This window comes from Ursus maritimus, unplaced genomic scaffold (genome assembly GCF_017311325.1).
Source record: "Ursus maritimus isolate PB19 unplaced genomic scaffold, ASM1731132v1 scaffold_3, whole genome shotgun sequence".
Taxonomy (NCBI): Eukaryota; Metazoa; Chordata; class Mammalia; order Carnivora; family Ursidae; genus Ursus; species Ursus maritimus.
In genome coordinates this window covers 85,234,544-85,256,767 of record NW_024425563.1, presented here as the reverse complement: position 1 = coordinate 85,256,767, position 22,224 = coordinate 85,234,544, and the positions used below count along the sequence as shown (strand labels likewise).

Here is a 22,224-nt window from a genome sequence, read left to right as displayed (position 1 = left end):
TAGTGCAGAAATCAGGCACATTCATGGGCGCTTGACTGGCTCGGTCAGTGGAGCATGTGACTCGATCTCAGGGTCATGAGTTTGAGCCCCATGTTGGGTGTGTAGAGCTTACTTGAGGGGGAGAAAAAAAAACAGTAAATTAAGCACATTCAAAATTGTCTCTTGTTGGGGGAAATATGAACCTAGTGTCACTGTGTTAAGGAGAGTGACACATTCTGATTCTTAACCCATCAACTTTTTAAGGCGAGGCTGAGGACCAGGAAGAGAAAGAAGACACCGAGAAAGAAAACACTGAGAAAGATGAAGATGATGTTGAACAGGAACTGACCAACACAGACCCTGCGTGGATAGAATCACCCAAAACCAACGGCCATATTGAGAATGGCCCATTCTTACTGGAACAGCAGCTGGATGATGAAGATGATGAAGAAGAAGATTGCCCAAATCCTGAGGAATATAATCTCGATGAGCCAAATGCAGAAAGCGATTACACATACAGCAGCTCCTATGAACAATTCAATGGTGAATTGCCAAATGGACGGCATAAAATTCCTGAGTCACAGTTTCCGGAGTTTTCCACATCATTGTTCTCTGGGCCCTTAGAACCTGTGGCTTGTGGCTCCGCGCTTTCTGAGGGATCCCCGCTTACTGAGCCTGAGGAAAGCAGTCCATCCCATGACAGAAGCCGGACGGTTTCAGCCTCCAGCACTGGAGATTTGCCAAAAAGTAAGTGCCCCCCCCCCCAACCAGGTGTCTGCTTTCAGTGGCCCTGGTATCGTGTCCTTGACACACACTCTGAAGGGAATTGACTGGAGGTGGTCAAGTCCTGTATGTATCTGTTCACCACTCTCGTTGTATTATTGTACCCCTGCATAAGTAGTGTCATTTAAAATGTGCTCCGTGCCGCTTAGCCTTTCTCTTGCCTTCTGAATATCAGTCCCATGTCTGAGCTTCTCGTCCCGCTTCTGTAGGTAGTGGCGTCTCCGGTTGCAGAAACCCTCCCGGTCCAGCAGTTATCACGTACTGTAGCGTTTATAGAATATGTAGGTTATGATTCGTACTTCCATCCAATAGGGTATATTTAGTTTTGGGATTTTGTTTTGTTTCATTTGTATTCAGGGAAAAAAAACGTACCTGCTTTTTGTATTGAGGAAGAAGTCTCTTATTTTACCTTGATGTTTGTTCCTGATTGTAGAATTCTGCTCTCCAAAGGTTAAAGCCATTTTAAAGGAAGTGGCATGGATCTTAATGCGATGATGACCTCTATCAGCCCCTTATTTTGAGAGTGAGTGCCACGTGACCTGTCTGCCTGTGTCATGCTAAGCGAACTTGGGGCATCACGGTTGGTTTCCATTCTGGCCCACAGAGGAGTAGCTCAGTACCCTCCTCTGCTCCCCCTGCTGACAGGAGTGTTTACCGCATGATGAGTCCGTCGATGACCCAGCCCTGCAGAGCAGGAGGAATCCCACAGCCCCTCCCAGTCCCTCAGGTGGGAGACCCCGGAGCCGTTCTCTGTTACTCATTGGCTCTAGCTAATCATCCTAAGGATGTGGGTGTTTTTTTTTTTTTTCTCGGGTAGACATATCCTGTTCCTTTTTACTTTTACCCTGACCAAGGACTCTTTGAGGGTGCTTATAAAATGCTCTCACATGGAAGGTAGGTTCGTCTAGGGAAAGACTCACCTCTGTGTGTCTTCCTTCACTCTCACACACTACTTCTGACAACTCTGGTCACCAGATGTGTGTGTAGGGCATCTTCCCTACACCAGAAGCTTTTCTGACACCAGCTGGTGTCCTATGATTTAGCTTAATTCTGACACGATCTGGAGACAGCATCAGGTCCCACATGGTAAGAGCTGAGTCCCAGGGACGCCTGGGCAGCTCAGTTGGTTAAGCGTCTGCCTTCGGCTTAGGTCAGGATCCCAGCGTACTGGGATCGAGTCCTGCATTGGGGGGTTCTCCCTCTCACTCTGCCTGCCGCTGCCCCTGCTTGTGTGCGCCTCTTCTCTCTCTCTCTCTCTGACAAATAAAATCTTCTAAAAAGCTTCTAAAAAAAACCTAAAAAAAAATCTTCTAAAAGCTCAGGCCCACAAGACACCCCGACCCCCTTCGTACACCAGTGACAATCCCATATTGTCACCCGTGCTTCTGACCCGTCAGCTGTGAGTCGGAGGTTCCCACGTCCCCCTGTTCCAGTTAATCTGTTACAGCAGCTCGCAGAACCCAGGTTTACTTGCTAGGTCACTGGTTTATTCTGAAGGAATGTAACTGAGGAGCGGCCAGACGGAAGAGATGCGGAAGGTGAGGCTTTCGTGCTCCTTCCAGGCGAGCCTCCTGCCCTGCAGTCTCTCACACGTCCCTTCCTGAGGCCAGAATTGTCCCAGTTTGGGGCCACGTGAGCCCCTTCCCATTGTCTTTTCTGTCCTCTTGACACAACCCCATTGTTCTTTGCCTGCTCCCTCACTTGCGAGAACCACATTCCCAATTCAACTCTCCAGAAGTCAGTGTGTCTCCAGGTCGTTCTTGTGACTTTTTTTTTTTTTTTTTACCTTTTATAATATACAGAATATATAGGAACAGTAGCATGTAAGATTTATAAATATGCATGTATGGAGGTGAATGTGCAAGCATTTTTTATTAATGGAGTAAACAGTGAAAAAGTTCCACCATCACAAGTATAATAGCTTCTCCCCGTTTATTTTCACAATCTAGTAAAGAACGTCTGTGTGCAAATGCATGTTCGCTCATGCTTCTGTGCCTTTGCGGATGCGTTTCCTCCTGCTTGGAATGTTTCCTCCTCGGGATCCATGGTTTGTCCTTTCAGCCAACTTACTTGCTTGCCGGCCGGCAGCTCAAATACGAGCCCTGCCCGGGGCCCCAGCGGGCCTGTTGCCTTTCCCCTCTTTACCTGCTGCTCCTGCTTTTCTTACCTGAACGCTCATATTTCCGTTACCCTTCTCACTGAGATGTACAATCTCGGCGAGCCCGTGCATTGTATCGTTGTATCTTCAGCGTCTAAGTCAGTGCTGTGATAAACCTTTCCTGAATAATGAACAGATCCGTGCCGTCTGGCTACACTCTTCTCCTCTTCCCTTTGTCCCGCCTTTCCCCATTCACCATCAGAACCTTGTTCGTCTAGTGCACGTTCCATCCCCAGCACCCTTTCTGCCGCACCGGTGTCACCTCAGGGAGAAATAGGAGGTCTGTTTTTCATGTTGACCCAAATCTCTTATCAAGCAGACCTTTTCACTGTTAAATTCTAGGTACACACCAGGGACAGCATCTCCTTCTCCAGTCCTTTGTATGGAGGCACTTAGTTCTGGTTCCCAGCCTGGTGTTCGAGGACCGTGGGCGGTGGCCTGCATGGGAGGCCTTCTGTTGCCTGCGTGAAAGGGGCAGGGCCCTGGGAGGCTGGGTGGCCACCTACCGCCGCATGAGCATGAGGCAAGAGAGACAGGCTGTGTTCAGAGCTGGTGGGTCCTGGTTGTCGCAGCAGAGTATACACATGTGAGGGAGCAGGAGAAGGAAAAGGCCAGGAGGGGTGAAGGAAGAAGGGACGTGCCAGGCAGAAGGATGTGGACTTCTCCCCGGACTGACTGGGTAACCACTGAAGGCTGAGCAGGCAGGATTCCTTTTGTATTATTAGCTGCTGGAGCCATAGCGCGCATCTTGGCCCGTCCCATCTGGTCCTGCTGGCTTTCCCTGCAAGGTATTCACCCTCACCTGGCAGGGACCCAGGTTGCTGCCAGTAACACAGGCGCCGTGCTGCCCACTCAGCGACTCTCACTGCCTGGCCTGGTCTCTGCAGGGCAGTCCAGAGAGTGCTTTTCAAAGCACGTCCTGGCATCTTCCCTCCCCCTCCCTCCCGAGGACCTCCAGTGTCTTTCCACTAGGAATAACACTGCGAGGCGTTGCTCTGGAAAGCTTAGGAGCTCTCCGCAGCCCATTTCCTAGCAGCTCACTCTCTGGCACTGTCTCCCTCACCCGTGGCTCACTCGGCCCCTCCCACGATGACTTCCTCACGGGTCTCAAAAGTACGAGCTTGTTTCTCCTCTCTGCACTTTGCACTTGCTGTCTCCTCTGCCGAGAGCCTCTCGCCCTTCGTGTCTCCCTTTGTTCAGGCCTCTCCTTGCATGCCACCTTCTCGGGAATGACCTCCCCTGCACATCCTCATTGTCCATTTCCTTTCTTTGTTTTTCTTCTTTCTTTTCTGACATGGCTTGTGACTCAGTCATTTTATTTACTTTAGTGCCCACTGATATGTGAGTTTCCTATTTTGGGGTATGGTGGGGGAGCCTTACACGTTTTGCTCCTGCTGTTCCGAGTGCCACGTTAGTACACAGAAGGGACTCAGTAAATGCGTGGTGAATGAATGGCCAGGCTCGGGCATTGAATCTCCCAGTTCTGCTCCTCTCTGGGCCTGGCTCTGAACATCTGCTTATGGAGAAGGTAGCCACGCCTTTGTTGTAAGGATGTTTTAAAGTATATAAAGAGTCAGCGTGAGCCCAGCACAGTGCCTTGCAGATAAGCAGTGACGGCCGTGTCGTCACTCAGGGCCGCCACGCTGCCATCTTACTGGTTTCTAAGATAGCTTCACATGGAATGAACAGTGTCACTGGGATACCAGGTCAACAGAGATGATTTAAGGGGCCCAGTCCTTCCTGAAGTGACATCTCCCCACCTCTCTCTTCCCACGTTTCAGTTCCTCCTTGGCAGAGGAGGAGAACAAGGAAGGGCTGTGGGAGGTCACCACAGGGATGACGTCATCAGAGGAGCTGACCCGATTCCCGGGCCAAGCAAAGTCGGTAGGAGTGCACAGCTCGCACGAGTGCCATGTTCACATGGGCTTTGTTGAGGGCTGCCTCAGGTACCCTAGCCGGGTCATCATCACACTGAGAAAAGGAAGTCAGAACTACAAGTAGATTCTCGTTCAAAAGTCTCCTTTGTGTTCTTCACCAGCTAAGGTTCTGGAGTGAATTCCCTGTTATTTGGGAGGCATTGTGAGCAGGGTCCTTGTTGACCAAACTGAAGCCAGAGGATAACCGCCTATCACTAAAGACACCTTGTCTTGTGATCATAAATGAGGGGGATTAAATGCAAAGAAACAGTATTGAACATGTGAGGTGCTGTGTTTTTTGCAGTGTGTTTCCTCTAGTTGACTTGAATTATCCAGCTCCTGGGAAACGTCTTTCAAACACCTGGGAATGGGTGGTCATCACAGAACCCCCTTCCCCGCGAGTACCCTCAGGCACCCACTTAATGTGGGCGAAGCAGAACTAGAGCTTCACCCCGCTCCTTCCTTAGACCTTTGATCTGAATTGTGTGGCTTCCCCTCTGCTCTCTGCCAGTGGGGCTTTGGTTCTGGCCAGTGGAAGCCTTAGCCTGGGGTTGGAGGGGGAGGGGTCTGGCATGGCTCTTCCTCTTCTTTCTGGAGCACTGAGCCTCACAGAATTTAAGTCATTGCCCAGAGTCTCAGAGCCTGTTGGTGTTGAAACCTCGATTTGAATCCCGTTGTGCAGACTTTACACTAGCTGAGCTGCGGAGCCAGTAGCTTCATTTTCTTGCCTGTTGACTCTGCTTGATTGAGTGACATGTGGGAGTCCTCTGGCCATTTCTAATGCTGCCCATCTACCCATTGGGTCAGCGCGTGTATGCCGTGTTCTCAGCCTGTCCCCCAGTCACTGTACACATTTTGTGTCCTCGTGTGGGTCTTTGCTGCTTTCCTTCTCTTCATTTGTGAGTTCTTGTGTTTGTTCTGCTGGCTCAGACCGCCTTTGGTGAAGCCCACAGTGCACCAGCATCCTTTTAAAGAAGAAAAGGTCATAGGGCAGATGGCAAACAGGGAACAATGAGCCTGACCGGCCCACATTGACCCACAGGCCTGGGGGCTGGGTCTTGAGGGTTTAAGATGTTGGAGAGCTCTGTGGGTACCCCAGCTCCTGGATGCCTTGCTGCTTGTGTGGGGCTGCCAGGGAGTCAGAGCGCCCTCAGTGCCGGGGCTCTGCGGCGTGGGCACCCCTGAAGCGAGGCTGGACGTGCTTGAGCAGCGCCCGGCTTCGAGCAAACAAAAGGGTGTTTAATGTTCTGCATCGAGTCGACTTTCCTGTTTAGTGTGTAAATACCATTTCAGAATGACTTCTATGATAAATAAGAGCCATAGTTACATGGCTTCCGGAATCAAGCTTTTGGTCAGTTTGAGGTTTGATGAAGATGCTTACTCACTTCAGGATTTTCTGTCTGGGCTGCTCCACGTTATTTTCCTTTGTCAGGTGCCTCCTGGTTAACCGTGCTTGAATGGGGCATGGTTTGGACTTGTCTGAGAAGCTGTTCTGGCCCCAGGAGCCCTGAGAAGCCTAGTAACCCTGTGTCTGCTGTTGAGCTTCTCTCAGGGTCACCCTGGGGTTAAAGTTGGGCTAAACCCAAGTTGCTTGGTCGTGGCCTTTAATCTGTATTTGTTAGTCAACCATTGTCTAACCCTTGAGGTCTGTGTGCTCAGCCCAAGCAGAAGGAGAGGTAGGGGGTGTGGTCACCAGGTGAACTGTGTGTCACTTACAAAGGGATTGGCACCCAGGAACCTGTCCTCACTACCTTTGTGTTTCACGTGATAACGTACCAGTGAGCTCGGTGTGGTCCCTTGTGGGCTCTGAGGCAGTGAGGAGCGGCTTTAGAAAGACGCAAAAGAGAGCAGAGTAGGGTTGACCTAGAGGTGAAGGAATCAGGGATACAAGGAGAAAGGACAAGGCCGGGTCAGGGAGTGTCTGGGCAGCCCAGTGTGCTCTCTTTTGTGAAGTACCTTCCAGGGATGGAGCCCAAGAATTTAAACTTCTGTTGAGTTCAACTTACAGGGTTGCAGGCCTAAATGCTCATCCCATCACTTGTCTAGAAAAGGAGACTGTGCCCGGCACACATTGTGTGCACACATGCAGACCACTTGTCCCGAGCACTAACTGTCCTGCTGTTTGCTCATGCCAGCAAAAACCCGGGCGGCCGACTTGTTGGTGAATCCCCTGGATCCACGGAACGCAGATAAAATTAGAGTTAAAATTGCCGACTTGGGAAATGCTTGCTGGGTGGTAAGTAGTTTTCTTTCTAGAACATTTTGCTCATGATCATGTATCAGAAGACACTTTTTTCCTTTTTAATGTCTGTTTTCCTCCATAGTAATACAGTCTGTTCCCTTCCAGCATAAACACTTCACAGAAGACATCCAGACACGTCAGTATAGATCCATAGAGGTTTTAATAGGAGCAGGTTACAGTACGCCTGCTGACATTTGGAGTACAGCGTGTATGGTAAGAACGGCCGTGGCCATTTTCTTCTCTGTAAAGACTCGTCCCCTTAATGCTCATGACGGGACAGTCCCACTGCTGCATGTGGTCTGTGTTTTCCCGACTGTGAAATGGGTCCACTGTGGGAGGGCTGAGGGCGAGGTTGCTGTCTTGAGTGTCTTGAGAATTGGAAGAATTCTTCTCAGGTGTGTCCGGGGCTTGGCCATGTCTGGTTTGACATGACTGTGATAGACAGTCTCCGGTCAGGGCCCTCTTCAGGCCACCGCCCCGAGAATCACACCCTCTGCTGTGGTGACGAAGTCACTTCAAGTCATTCTTCCTGGTTTCTGAAAGCTTGCAGGCCATGTGCAGGTTTGCCCTTTACTCGTGCTGTGGGGGATGATGAGGCAGTGGTGTCTGAGGGGAAGATCGAGGTCGAAAGGCGGGGCCCCTTCTTGGTAACCCCTGACAGACCTGATGTCCTTACCGTAGAGGAAGGGATTTCACTCTGTGCCAATGTTTAATGTCTCTTATAAGGCAAAACCTAGAGAATATTCTAGCTTATTGCTGTAGGCTGTCCACTGACTTCCGAGACACAGCAGCCGCACATATCCCCTTTGAGTCTGTTCCCAGAGAGAACACGAAGGCATCTCTCGTCAGGCCTCAGGACGCCTCTTCTTTCCCCCGTGTGTGTCATCATCTCTTCTGGCTGCATCGCAAGGTTGCTCGTGTCTACACTGCGCGCCCAGGCCCTCACCGGGGCGTCTGTTTCTCACTTACTGCTGACCTGTGACTTGAGGAGCATGCGTGGGCCCTCATCCTTAAGCCAATTTCGGTCTCTCTTTCTTGGCCCTGTTTCCTATCCAGGGTGCGCTCGCATGTGCGTGTGTGTGTTGCTTGGGGTGCTATTTCATGTTTTTCTTACTTCATTTATGTTTTTCCCCAAATTCTTTGATATATTTACAGCGAGAGGCTTTGTGTATGAAACTTGGCACTTTGTCTTCTTACTAGAAAGAGCAGTGAGGAATAGATGTCATTATCTGTTATTCAGAGATTAACAGTTCTTTGGAGTTTGCCGTGCTATATGCCCTCTGATGCTGCAGTAAAAGCATGGTGCTAGATGATATGAAAAAAAGTAGATGTTTGTGTAAAATTATTAAGATCTCAGGCAACAGATGTGGCCAAATAGATTGGAAACAGTGTGCCTTTCTGCTCCCACTTTGCTCTGACAAATCATAGCAGATAATAATTTTTAAAACTAAGTTTTTCAGTGAGTATCAGAAACTTAGGTCTTTGCTGTGCTAGGTATGGAAAAGAATGGTGAAAAGAATTGGTGGGCATGTGGTGGCTGCTTTGAATTTGGAGACTGCTGTGCGGGGAGGGACAGGGAGGGACAGGAATCTGGAGGGCAGGGGGTGGGGAGCCCTGGAAGCGGCAGGAGCCCGAGGCTGGGTCAGTAGGAGGGGAGAGAAATGTTCCATTTCAGGATGTGGTGAGGTCAAGGCTTACGTGTCCCCAGCAACACAGAAGGGGCCATACCAGGCTGCCCTGAATTAGACTCTGACGGCTCTTTCAACTCTGAAATCCTGTGCTTCTAATTTGGGGTGTTAAATTTTGGTGATATAACCAGAAAAATAGGACAAGATCACAGAGGTAGGAGAATAATGGTGGAGCTGTCAGTATGCTTTTGTACCAGGTTGTCTGTCTTGCCTTCTGTGAGGTAAGGACTTGTCCCCTCACACGGTGTCCGCATCCTGGCCACTTCCGCTCCTGTGGACAGTGATACAGAAGTAGCAGACTGTCTCCTTTCTCCTACCTCCCCTTCCCCCCAAATTAGGCGTAAACTCCCTCAGGGCTTCGAGGGCTATTTGAGGGGTTTTAAAAATTTTTTAAATCAGTTGGTTGTCATTGGGGTGATTTTTTTATTTCTGGAAGGGGGCAAGCCTTGTTCCCCAGCCGCACCTTCCATCCCCAGAAGGCAAGGCTGAGAGGTCCCTTGTGTTCTTCCTGGAGAACCCGGTACACACAAGGCGGTGCTGCCCCCCCCCATCCTCGCGCTGAAGTTTAGAAGTACAATGGCATATTAAATTCATGCTACTAAGCTGTACGGAAGCTCCAGACTGGTGGTGGTGGTGTGGCGCGGAGCCCTTTGATGACATGAGCGGCAGGAAGTCTTGCAGACGCCCCGGTGGAGTTGAGAGCTCCTGGGTGGGCAGCAGGCGCTTGTGCTCACGGATGAGTGCCATCCCCGTTGTCAGGAAGGAGGGCAACAAAACGGGGCAGAGTAACCGAAATATGTCACTTGCTGAACCTCTTTTCCTTTTCTTGAGTTTTGGGGCCCCTCAGATGTAAGTGCGTGTGATCTAAAAATTCTGTGTGGGCCGAGGCGTGGACGGTTCTGCACTCGTCTGTCGGAGCCCGGGGTTAGGTAACTTCTGTGGGCTCCACAGTGAGCCCCGGTGAGGACCAGGGAAGTGAGAAAAGCCAGTCTGACAGACTTCACCCGACCTCCTCAGCACTGGTCACATCACAGGAAGAATAGGCGACCTTATTTATTGAGAATGGTGTAGGAGGGCATTTCAAGAAAGAGGTGTCTGGCCTTCCCAGAACCTGAGAAGAGTTTGGTCATGGGGCGTCCTTGTAGGGGATCTGGTCAATACAGAGGAAGGAAGCCACAGTTCCCAAGCATTACAAGTCCCAAGTGGTAAACTAGGAGTAGTAAAGGTTGTATTGGGAGTGACTTCGTGAGCGGAGGGCAGTCGTCTTCCACAGTGTCACAGCGGCCGGCACGGAAGCAGGCCGGAAGGCACAGACGCTGACATTCCCGTTGTGATTCCTGCCCCTGCTCTGCTGAGCAGGTCCTTTTCGTTAAGAAAATCTCATCCCTCTTTGGAGAACTAGGACCAGATGACACGACAGGAGAGTCTCCACCTTACCTCTCCTCTTCCTTTTCTCTTTTAAGTCATTTCTTTGTGGGCTTCTTTGATTTGAGAATTTCGTTGGAAATAACATGGGTGCTAATCAGAACAGTCCTCTTTCAAAGAACGCTCCGTTAACATATCTTAGTGTTAGGCTGTAAGAAGTAGACTCAACCTGATTGAAATGTTTTTGAAAACTAACCAGAAGAGTGAGCGAGGGCTCAAGGGCAGGGTTAAGGAGCAGCGGTGGCACGGTCCTCGGGGCTCCCGCAGTGGCGCCTCGCGGTGTCTCCCCCAGTAGGGTCTCCCCTTTTCCTCACGGCTTGTCCCAGGCGGGGAAGCCTCTTCTGGCCATTCACCATGAAATCTAACTATTCCGTTTGGATTTGTGGCCAGTGTGAGGTTTTGTACCCTGATCTGAGATCATATTTCTTGTTCATTGGGTGGAGGGGAGAGGCCCCAGGCAAGGACCTTCTGTGACCCTGAGGTGCTGGCGTGACCAGGTCCTGCGAGATCCTGAGTTCATACACTGGTGCTCTCTCGGGGTAGCTGAGAACCATCTTGTCATCCCATTTTCCTCCTTTCTTTGAAAAAAGAGAAAGGTGAGGCGATGTGGTCATGGCCACGTGCACCCACCCTTAGTTTGTGGAAGGCCGTGGTGGAGAGCCTCTTGCCCACACTCTGGTCAGGGCCTGGGGAGGAAATGGGGGGATGCGGGAGGGCAGGGCCGGAGCGTCAGTGCCGGGGATCCAGGCCCCTGAGCTCCTTTCGGAACAGCAAGATCTAATACAGAATAGAAGTGTAGAAAAACCAAAAATAGGATGTAGCCTTTTCCTTTTTAAAAAAAGATTTTAAGCACATGGTATTGGATCCGCAGAGCAAAGGCAGTTACCATCTTTATATATCGTTAGCAGATTAAACTTGTGGTCCTGAGGGCTTTTTTGAGAACAAGGGAAGAAGACTGCCCAGTAGAAACGGAAACACAGGGCCTCCCCCACCAGCTGTCATGCTGGGGGGCAGGTGGTGACGGCCCAGGAGGCAGGCCAGCTCTCCTTGCCCACCTCACTGGGTTCCTCCGGGCCCAGGGCACAGAGCGGGAGCCACAGAGCCTTCTTTGTGGCTCTCGGTTTTCCTTCGGTTGCGTCAGAAATGAAAGAAATGATGAGACGCTGAAAATAGCTCTTAGTTACTAAGACATGAGGGTCTTTGCTTCATCTGCTCTCTGGGGGCCAGACGAGCCTGGGGGTTGAGGGCAGGCATGAATCGGCCCTGGTCCTGGACTGCGTCCGGGTGCTGCCATTCATAGTGGGGGTGCAGTCTCCAGCCAGGCCTGCACACGGCTGCCGGCCGACGTGCTGCCTGCAAGATGAGGGGAGGACGTAGGCTTTACATCCTCCAGTAGAGGAGATGTGAGAATATTTCTGAACCTTCTTTGAACTTTTTGGAAGGAAGAAAAAAGTTGATATTGAGCTCTTTTAGAAGGCTCTTTGATTTGACCAGATCCTCATAAAATGTAGGTCTCTTGTGCGAGGAGAAAAAGTTGCTGGCTCAGGGGCCGCTTCACAGAGTGCTTAGCGTGTCATCTGTTGTATCCTAGGCATTTGAGCTGGCAACGGGAGATTATTTGTTTGAGCCGCATTCTGGGGAAGACTATTCCAGAGATGAAGGTGAGTATCGCTGCCTGCCACATACCTCAGGCTGGGTCTCCTGAGAGGCCTGAGCTGCTGGACAGTAGCGTGTTTCTGTACTGAAATAGAGCTGTGTTTTGGTTTTCAAACGCCCAATTCAGTCGCTTTTCCTCGAGCTTGAAGCCCCCTCAGGCACAGTGGATGGGCAGCTCTGCGGAGAGCCCTTGGCCCCAGCTCACCCCTCCCTCCTGCTTGCCCCGGGCCTGGTGCCCAGCAGCCAGGAGAGGACGGGCTGTGTGAACCGCAGAGCCTCTCTGTGCTCCTTTCGTCCACTGATCTGCCCACGTCTCTGTCCTGTTGGGGAGCTGAGTTGAAAACCTGGGAATTCTGGCTTGAATTCCATCTGTAAACCTGACCATCTCCATGCTTATTTGCTTGCGATGCTGGGGTGGCCTGGGGCGAGCTGGCACCAGTCACCGTTAATGGTCCAGATGGTGCCTGAGGCCCGCCAGCCCCACCAGCCTCTGCATGAATGTGCGCAGACATTGTTGATTTGAATCTATTTCTGATTTTTTACTAATTTCAATTTTTTCCCTCTTCTTTTATCCCATCCTTCCCTTTGCCCCTCCCATTCCCGTATCCTTTTTTTTCTCTCCTCCATAGACCACATAGCCCACATCATAGAGCTGCTAGGCAGTATCCCAAGGCACTTTGCTCTATCTGGAAAATATTCTCGGGAATTCTTCAATCGCAGAGGTAGTACCTCTTCTTTTTGAAAAGCGCCATGATGCAGACAGAAACGGCATAGCAGCTGCTGATTGTAGCACTAATGGTGACAGACCTGGCTCCCAAATTCAAAAAGCAACCTAGCAAAATGCCTATGCTGATTTAAAAGTGGAGAGGGAAGACCACGCTTGCCCTGGGCTGTGGTCACCCGTGCATCCGGCCACACCGGCAAAGCCTGTGCTGGGATTATCCAGATCGCGCTCTGTTTCTGTCTGCGCGGGCGGTAGCAGTGTCTGCATGCAGTGTACTGATTAAACTGTCGTGTGTTTCTGTTTTGCTGGCAATGTTTCCCAATGCAGATCACATAGCATTGATCATTGAACTGCTGGGGAAAGTCCCTCGAAAATACGCTATGTTGGGGAAATATTCCAAGGAGTTTTTCACCAGAAAAGGTAACGGTATTTATGCAATGCTAATTTTCGGCATAATCCTCTCCCAAAAGGAGAAATTGTGCATTCCCATTTGGGCAGTGGAGAAAGACCTGGACCTTTACAGCTGGGGAATTCTGCTGAAGAAACCTCTCAAGACATAAACTTGAACCATCTCATATCTGTGGAGTATGGATTTTGTAAGAGCACAACCTTCCTGAAACCCTCGGTCTCCTCCCCACTTCCCTCTTCTAATCTAAGCCCAATCCGTGTATTTGTGGATTTGTAAAAAGGAGTTTAAGTGATTTTTAGGAACCAGCTAGATTTAACTTTCTGTTTTCTATGTTGTTCTTGGAGCCCCAGTGTTTCTGCCTTGGAGTAGAGGCAGCCTAGGGACTGGACTTAAGGAATGTCCCTCCGTGTCGTCTTGGGTCTGTTTGAGCTACTAGGGAGTGGGTGTGGGCTTGTGAAACCCTGCACCCCACACTCTGAGAAATTGAGTTTTGTTCTCCGTTGCATTATTCATACTGCGTTATAGCTGATTTACTTTAATATCACAGTTCTGTTGATCTTCCCTTGATGTGACCCTGAATAGCCGTTTCTTTGCCTTTTATAGTCTCTAATTAGTGATGAGTTTTTTTAAAATACTCAAAAGCCCTAGGAATTTATTTTTAAAGGATCCCTCCCCAATGCCGTATTCTTTTGTGTGAGCATGTTGGTCCTCTTAATTCATGTTTTTCCAGCTTGGATTGGCGGGGGGTGGTGAGGGCTGCAACACCCTTTAATAAAAAAACTTTTAAAGTTGGTGTGAGCAGGACATGGAGTTTCTAGAAATTTCTGAAAGTTATTGGTCCTCTGTTCCTCTCTGCTTTAGCCAGATTTGGAGAACTGGTTTTTTGGGTTTTTGGTTTTTTTTTTCTTTTTTTAAGATTTTTATTTATTGACAGAGACACAGCTAGCGAGAGAGGGAACACAAGCAGGGGAGTGGGAGAGGAAGAAGTAGAGCAGGGAGCCTGATGCGGGGCTTGATCCCAGGACCCTGGGATCACTCCCTGGGCCGAAGGCAGACGCTTAACAACTGAGCCACCCAGGCATCCCTGGAGAACTGGTTTTGACTTTGTATTTTCCTGTGAGATAGGTAGGGTATTCTTTTAGCGGAATAATCCTTTTTTATACCCATTGGTGATGTTGACCTAACCAGTCCTCATTTCATCCTTTACATATTCCTATTAAATGCATGGAAACTTGAGAACTAACTGTGCCGAAGCTGATGGTTTCCTGTCCCACTTACTCTGAGCACAGTGACCACAACTCCCAGCTGTTCCGGGATCACCCAGTGGGTGACCTTTAAAATATGTAACTAGATGCAGTTCTTTTATTACTACCTTTTCAAGGCTTATCACAGGAGAAAAGGTTGTCAGAACTGTTGTTCAGACAGCCTGTATTGATTTTGGTTCCCAGAATCTATGTGGTCTTCGCGGCTGGGTCACATGAGCAAGCTCCATGGTTCCCCTCACACATGGGCCCCAGTAGGCTCGAGGGCGGGAGAAGGGCTTCGCCACCAAACCATGTTTGGTGACGAAGCTGAGGTTTAGCGTGCTGTGAGGCTGGGCATGTCTCGTCTTCATGTGCCCTCTGAAGCTCCATTTCCCGTCTGGCTGGGGTGACTTCAGGGTGTGTGGTTGTTACAAAAAAGTATAAGAGGTGTCTGTGCAGTGCACGGCACCCTAGTAGCTCATGTCGTGTTCGCTAAGGCAAAGTTGTAAACAGGAGAATACTTGAAACAGCATGAACTACTAGACAGTGTTATTACTGGGAGAATGGACCAAGTTTCCATAGGAAACTTCTAGAAAATGTTACTTGAAAATGGCTGAAGCGAGGAATGCTCCGGATGATTATGGCTTGGGATTCCGTGTGACTTGAGGAACTCTGTTTTAATCAAAGCAGACCCCTTCTTCCACACTTGAGAATGTTTTTAGAGCCTGTGAGAGATGGTCTGGCCGTCAGGATGACGTGGCCGGCAGATGACTTGCAGCGAGCCCCCAGCCACAGCTGTCACCATTGTCAGATGGGGGTTTGGAGGGGAGAATGGCCAAGAGCTACTAGCCTAGTCTGTCCTGAGAGAGGGGGCATTACTGACTTGCTGATGCTCTGGGGGAGGGGACAGGCACTGCAGGGCACTGGACCACAGCTCCTGCTCCTTCCACCAAGCAGAGAGTCTGCCACAGGTGCGCGAGCGGGTGCCAGCATCAGGCCGAGGGGAGCCTCCTTTCCCACACGCGCCTCAGGCAGGGTGGGACCGACGGCCCAGAAAGGCACACGGGGCTGTTTCCTTCAGTTGTGCTGCTGCTGCTTAGAATGCCTGGGCTCTGCTCTTCTCTCGTTCCATTGTCCATGGGTTGGGAACCACATACCGTGCACACTGGGAAGGAGGAAGAACAGGGACAAAGGAGGGGACCTGAATGGTGAGAAAATGAAGTTGTGGGAGTTATTTGAAGTCATGTGCCCAGCTTTGTTCCTGGAGGCAGCTGCTCTGAGCCCCTTGTGCCCATTGGGCTTTGCCTGAGCCTCATGCCACCAGGGACAGCACCTGTTGAGGACCAGCCCAGCACCAGCCCCGGGCCTGGAACCCTTGCCTCGCGCCACCTGGCAGGTGCTGTCTTTCGAGGACAGGCTGTTGAGTGATGCCTGGTGAACCGATGCCGGGTCGCCGGTGGGTTTCAGCTCAGAGCTCTCTGTCCTGTAGCTCTTCATGCTGGAAGGTGGCCCTTCTGTCAGCTCCGCTGCTCCTAGGACTCGTGGTCTGTGCACGACCACTGCCCGCGCCCTGAAGGGAGTACGAAGTGCTCGCACGGGACCGTGCTGCTGGTCCTGGTCGTGCATGCACTTTGAGGACTCGTGTGCACGGGGGTTTTCAGGAGCTTGTTTGAAGGTGAGCTGCAGAGTGGATGCGCATTGGCGTCCTTGGTAAAGAAAGACCGAAAACACTACGATGTGCTATCACTTTTTTCCCTTCATTTGGATATGAGGGAGAGTTCGTGACTAGGCAAGAAATCCTCTAAACTGACTGGGAACTGGGACTTAGGTCCTGCTCATTGTTTATTTATAATCACTGGAGACGAGAAGGGATTTAGGCTTGTTTACAGAAGTCGCAGAAATAGTATGATGAATGAGGGCCTGTCATGAAAATAGATTTCACCATGTCCCCTAGGACAAGGGGAATGATGTGTTACATTGAAGATGGGTTTGGCATGCCTCCCTAAGTAACGTGTGTGAATATACATTTTGGAAGTAATGAGATCTTAAATGTATCCATTAAAAAAATTTTTTTTTTAATATCTTTGTACCAGAACTGATAGAAAAGCAAGATCGAAAACTTACTAATTTGCTTTCATCACCTTGGAAAACAGCCAGTGGTTGAGAGGGAGTAAACAGCATGTTTTTGTGCTCGTTGTCCTGGGTGGGATGCAGGTCTCATCCCCACCAGGAGGGAGAGTAGGCTGTGTGTGTTAGAGGTAAAGGTCAAGGGCAGCTAAGTGGCATCTTCCTAGTTATAATTCTGGGTAAAATGGTGGTTACTAGTTTGAATTATTTCTTGGCCGGGAAATTTTAAATGGAGCTGGATTTTTGGCAGAGGATGTAACTCCTTTCTCACCCTGTTAGGGTTTAATAACCAGTAAGTTATTCCTTCAGATGTGGACATTGGCAACCAAAGATCGTTCATAAAAATCATCTTGGTCAATGTGATAAGATGTGCCCCGATAGAAATAGCATCTCTGTGAATTTTGTCCCTGTTCTGTCCTGTTACGATCTGAAGGTGTGTGTACCCTCCCCCCAAAATTCATATGAGGGAATCCTAACTCCCCCCGCCCCCGACCCCTTGCAAAGGTGGTGGCTTTCAGAGGTGGGGCCTTGGGAAAGTTCAGAAGGTCATGAGGGTGGAGCCCTCACGGGTGGGATGAGTGCCCTCGTGGAAAAGACGGCTCCTTCACCGAATGTGCCATGTGAGGAGGACACGAGGAGTCTCTGACCCACAAGAGAGCCCTCAGCAGACGCCAGCCCTGCTGGCAGCCCGATCACAAACTACCAGCCTCCAGAACCGCGGGGAAGGAAGGCATGTTGATTTATAAGCCTCTCGGTTGGTTGTATTTCGCTCTGGCCGCCAGAACAGGCCAAGGCGCGGCCCCAGGCAGGGAGCCATCCTCCGTAAGAGTCCGGGCTGGCAAGTGGTGGTGGCACAGTCGCTGCAGTCGGAGCCCGCCGCCCACACTGCCAAGCGGACACCATGCTGACCATTGGCCGCCGTCATTCTAGTAAAACCTGCATCGGGGATGGAAGTATCAGAAGAGTGTACTGGTTATAAGAGACGGTTTGATTCTTGGTAAGGCCGTCGAGTGTGCTGGAACGTGTGGGAGTGAGCCTGTGTGTGGGACCAGAGACCGTGAACTGCGACTGGGAATTTCAGAGCCCTCAGGGCCCCTGGGGTGCCGGCCGGCTGCCACGCTGGGAACCGCAGGCCGCTCTTGGAAGGAGGCACTGTGCGCTGTGTTCTTCGGTTCCAGCGTTGGAGATGAACATTGTTGGAAGGATTTTGACTTCTCTCTTGATGTCTGGGCTGCGCAGAGTGCTGCCCACACCGGTGGCCCCTGCTGATGTCCGCGGGCAGCTAGAGAAGGTTCCTCATACTAGTGAGTTGGAAGCTTATGCAGTGTGGACGACTGTAACGACAGTTTGACTAAGCATCAGTTGTGAGTTGTGAGGCTTCTATGCCAGGTGCAGAGTGGGCTCCCTCAGTACTTCATGCGCGTGGAAACGGGAACCCTGTTCAGTCCTGGCTTTGGCTGGAAGCCTCTGTGAGCCAGCAGCAACGAGAAACCCTGCCTCTCTTGGCTCTCACTCTGCGTTCTCCGCACCCTCACCCCTGGCCGCCTCTGATCTGCCCTCTGCCCCCTGCAACAGATTTCCCTGTTCTGGATGTTTCCTATGAATGGAATCCTGCAATCTGTGGACTTGGCGACAGTTTCTCCCAGTCCTTCCGAAGGCTTTGTGTGTGCAGAGACCGTGCTTGCTTGCCCCGCTCGTCAGCTGACGGCTGTGCGGTTTGTGTTTCCACTTTTTGGCTCTTAGGAATAATGCTGCTGTGAACATCGTACAGATGTTAGTGTGGACATGTTTTCATATCTCTTGAATGTACATGGGCGATAGTTGAAGTATAAAGCTTCAATTTTTATGAAGTCCAACCTTTTATGTTTTCTTTGTTGTTTTTGTTACTTATACTTTTATTTAATTATTTTTTAAATTAACATATAATGTATTATCTGTTTCAGGGGTCCAGGTCTGTGATTCATCAGGCTCATATAATACCCAGTGCTCACCACAGCACATACCCTCCCCAGTGTCCATCAGCCAGCGTTACTTGTGCTTCTGATGTCTCATCTAGGAAACCATTGCCTAGTTCACGGTCACGGAGATTATCCTGTTTCCTACTGAGAATTTTTTATTAAAGTAGGTTCCATGCCTAGTGTGGAGCCCAACACGGACCTTGAACTCACAACCCTGAGAGCAAAACAAGCTGAGATCAAGGGTCGGAGGCTTAACTGACTGAGCCACCAGCTCAGTCATGATCTCAGGGTCGTGAGATCAAGCCCCACTTTGGGCTTTGCCCTGGGTGTGGAGTATGCTTAGGATTCTGTCTCTCCCTCTGCTCCTCACCACCCCCTCGTGCGTGCACATGTGTGTGCACACTGTTTCTCTAAATAAAAATTAAAAATAAAAAAGCACTCTGATAATTTGGGATTGGCAAATATCCATTTGCAGCCCCAAAGCCTTGACTTGGCGGGGATGGGGGGGTGAGTGGGGAGGGCTGCCGAGGGCAGGGCCGCCCATCTGGCCTTGTTAGGCTCCAGAGGAAAGACTCAGTGATACTCACATTCAAGAAGGAAAGGAAGTTCTATTTAAAAAATAAACACTGTCACTATTAAGTGTCTAGTTATTTGCAAACTTTGAGTGAAACATATTTTGGTATATTTTCCTAGGGAAGAAAAAATCGTCAAGGTGAAAATTTGTTGACTTGTCAGGAGCTACTTGTACAATAGGAACAAATAGGAAAAAGGTCTCAATTTTTTTTTCTCATTTTGGTCTCTTTTTCTCCCTTAAGCGTTTTGTTATTTTATTCTGTACTGTAAGTGGTGGTAGTGGACGCGGCTGTGTTTCTTGTGTGTGATTCACGGGGCTGGAGCCAGTGAGTGGACCTGAGGTCCTTACTCACCAGGTGAGGCTGCCCTGCCAGCAGCCGCTGCAGGGGCCTGGGAGCTTAGGGTTTATTAGGGAACATCAGCTGTTGTTTTCCTCCATCTCCCCCTCCCCCTGCCCCTCCCCATCTCCCCTCCCCTTCCAAATTTTTATTTAAATTCCAGGTAATTAACATACAGTGCAATATTGGTGTCAGGAGTAGAATTCAGTGATTCATCACTTACTACAACACCCAGTCCTCATCACAAGTGCCCTCCTTAGTCCCCATCACCCATCTAGCCCATCCCCCACCCAGCTCCCTCTATCAACCCTCAGTTTGTTCTCTATCAGTAAGACTCTCTTATGGCCGCGCGCCTGGGCGGCTCACTCAGTTAAGCGTCTGCCTTCGACTCAGGTCATGATCCCGGAGTCCTAGGATCAAGCCGCACGTTGGGCCCCCTGCTCAGTGGGGAGCCTGCTTCTCCCTCCCTCTGCCTGCTGCTCCCCCTGCTTGTGCGCTCTTTCTGTCAAATAAATAAAATCTTTTTTTTCAAGTCTCTTATGGCTTGTTTCCCTCTTTTCCTTTTTTCCCTTTCCGCTGTGTTCATTTGTTTTGTTTCTTAAACTCCATGTATGAGTGAAATCATACTTTATCAACTATTTGGAAGACTCTATTTCATACTGAATTGAACGTAGTAACATGTACATGTAATCATAGGGCCTAGGCAAGTTTATATCCTGTTTTTTTTCTTGGCATTGGTTTTTCCAGCATCTCCATGGCCCACAGATCGTTCTGTTGGGAGGCTGTTCAGGATTCCGTGATTGCAGCATTATTGTGTATTCAGGACCGACTGGTGCTGAGGATTGTTTCGCGTACTGCATGTTTCCTGTTGTCCTTACTGCATCTTTGCACATAGTTTCCTGTGTGGGATTACCTGGTCAAAGGAAGTTAGATATCTTAGTCTGTTCTTTGGAAATACCTGTATGGGCTCATACCAAGTGAGGTATGAATAAATAGATCTTCATGGCCTTTGAGCAGTGTATTGTTTTCATTACGATTATTACGGAGATTTTAAGGCGTCTGTCTCGGGAAAGCTTCTCTCTTTTCATAGAAGATTGTACTTACTTTGATGCGTGCTGATGGATTCGAGTTTAAAGCTGGCGCCCTCAGGCAGAGACTCCGCTCGTGGGCGGGGCCACAGTGCTGCTCAGCAGGTGCATCTGCTCGCCGGGGCGTGTGTGCTCCAGGTCAGAGTAGGTGCAGGTCACTGACGTTCCCTCCCCTTTCCAGAGAACTTGCTTTTAGCATGTTGTGTGTGACCTTCCTTAGTTTTCCGTCACCCTTGCTCTGCTGAGAGCCGCAGTCGCCCTAAAATCACAAAGGTGTTTGGGGCGCCTGCTCTGCATCTTTAGGGGCCCTTTAACAGTTACTCTTGTGATCATATTCTTCTAGTCTTCTGTTCTTTTAGTACCAAACATGGGGCCGTGTCGTGTCCCTCCATGTCATTAAGTAAATATTCACTAGTAATCCTTGAGCGGCCGTCCCGCGGTTTGTTGTTTTTAACCCCCGTTCTCCTGTTACTGAGCGCCTGTCATTTTGCAGGTCCCTGTACTTTGCACACCCTGTGTGATTCGGGGTGTGGGGTGGTGGGCACTGGGGATGGATTTCTTAGGCCGGAGTCCTAGCGCTGGCGTTCCAGACGCACGGGGGCGCACTCTGAGGGAAGGCTGGACTTGGTGCTCCCGACACAGCCCGCCTTCCACGGGAGGGAGCCCTTCCTGCTGTAAGACGGCACGGCCCCCTCCCTGGTCCAGGAGACCCGACCCGCCGCTCTGGCCGCCGCGCTGAGCTCTGGCCTGGGCCGTCGGGTTATTCACGCGCCTGCGCTCTGACAGGAAGCGGTCTCACGCCGATTCCGGATCCGCGCGGCATGACTACAGCGCTGGCGACGCGCCCGCTCGTGCGAGTGTAACCGGACGAGCGTGTGGGCCGAAAGACAAATTCCTTGTGGAATTACAGGCAATTTCTTCTTGTGTTTTTGTGATTTTCTGTCACGATTCTTTATTGTTTGTGTGATGAAAGAAAGAGGGGGGCGGTCTGAATGGAGATGCATCCATGGGTGAGACAGACCAGGTGTCCCGAGAAGACCTTCGGAGGCAGGGAACCGCGCAGCTCCCTGCGCATAGCCCAGCACGGACCGCGGGACACGCCGCGGGTTGCTCGCGCTGCAGTGCGGTCGGGGGCTGGGCTGGGGGGACGAGGCCGGCCCCGCGGGAGGCGTGCAGGTCGGCGCGCGCCCCCCTCGGCCGCACGGCGTCGCGACGGGCGCTCTGGGCCCGAGAGCGCGCGGGGAATGGGCGCCAGGAGCGCCTCTGTGCGAGCGGCTCGGGAAGATCGGCGGGCACCAGTGAGGCCTCTCCAGGTCCAGGGGTGGGTGTGCTGTGAAAATGTCTAGCTGGAAGAGAAAGGGAGTTCCTCCTAATGAAAGGTAGCCTCACCTTTTGGTAGTTTGACTTGAAACAACTTTTCTTCCTATTCTGGAAGGGGCTGTTGAAGTTCTCTGACCGTCTGCTGGACTGTCAGTCACTGTTGCTTGTCCGTCGGGGCTACTCGTCACCTACGCTTTTCATGTTACAGGCAGCACATTTTCAAAGTTTAACTTCAAGATTCGATGTTTAACTTCAAGATTTAGATTTTATAGCAAATGTGTAGAAATGAATGGTATTTGATTCAGGTCGGCCTCTAGAGCTGGGTTGCCCGGTACCGTTGCCTGGTACTAGCTGATAGTGGCCGGTTATATTTAAACAAAGGAAAATTTCAGTTCCTGGGTCGCACCCGTAACCACATCTCAGCATAGCAGCTGCCGTGTCGGATAGTGAGAGAAAGTACGTCTGTGCCATCAGAGAAAGTTCCAACAGCACTGCTCTAGACAGAAAGACTCCCTTTTCTTTGGATGGTAACATGCAGAAATAATGGTCCAAGAGGTTTATATAGTGTATCTTAAAGTTTTTCTAAGCATATTTAT

General features: G+C 50.4%; 1 protein-coding gene across 11 annotated transcripts in view; it reads left to right on the top strand.

Annotated features, from left to right (window-relative positions):
* The window catches only part of SRPK2 (SRSF protein kinase 2), a 229,370-nt gene that overhangs the window by 200,593 nt on the left and 6,553 nt on the right, over positions 1-22,224 (top strand). For 7 of the 11 annotated variants that reach the window (XM_040644353.1, XM_040644361.1, XM_040644355.1 and 4 more), the window contains 6 exons: positions 244-726; positions 6,972-7,072; positions 7,184-7,291; positions 11,783-11,852; positions 12,477-12,569; positions 12,899-12,991. In XM_040644353.1, coding sequence (XP_040500287.1) covers positions 244-726; positions 6,972-7,072; positions 7,184-7,291; positions 11,783-11,852; positions 12,477-12,569; positions 12,899-12,991 — 948 coding nt within the window. The remainder of the gene's footprint in view (positions 1-243; positions 727-6,971; positions 7,073-7,183; positions 7,292-11,782; positions 11,853-12,476; positions 12,570-12,898; positions 12,992-22,224) is intronic. The other 4 variants (XM_040644356.1, XM_008703566.2, XM_040644357.1 and 1 more) reach the window with 3 other exon arrangements.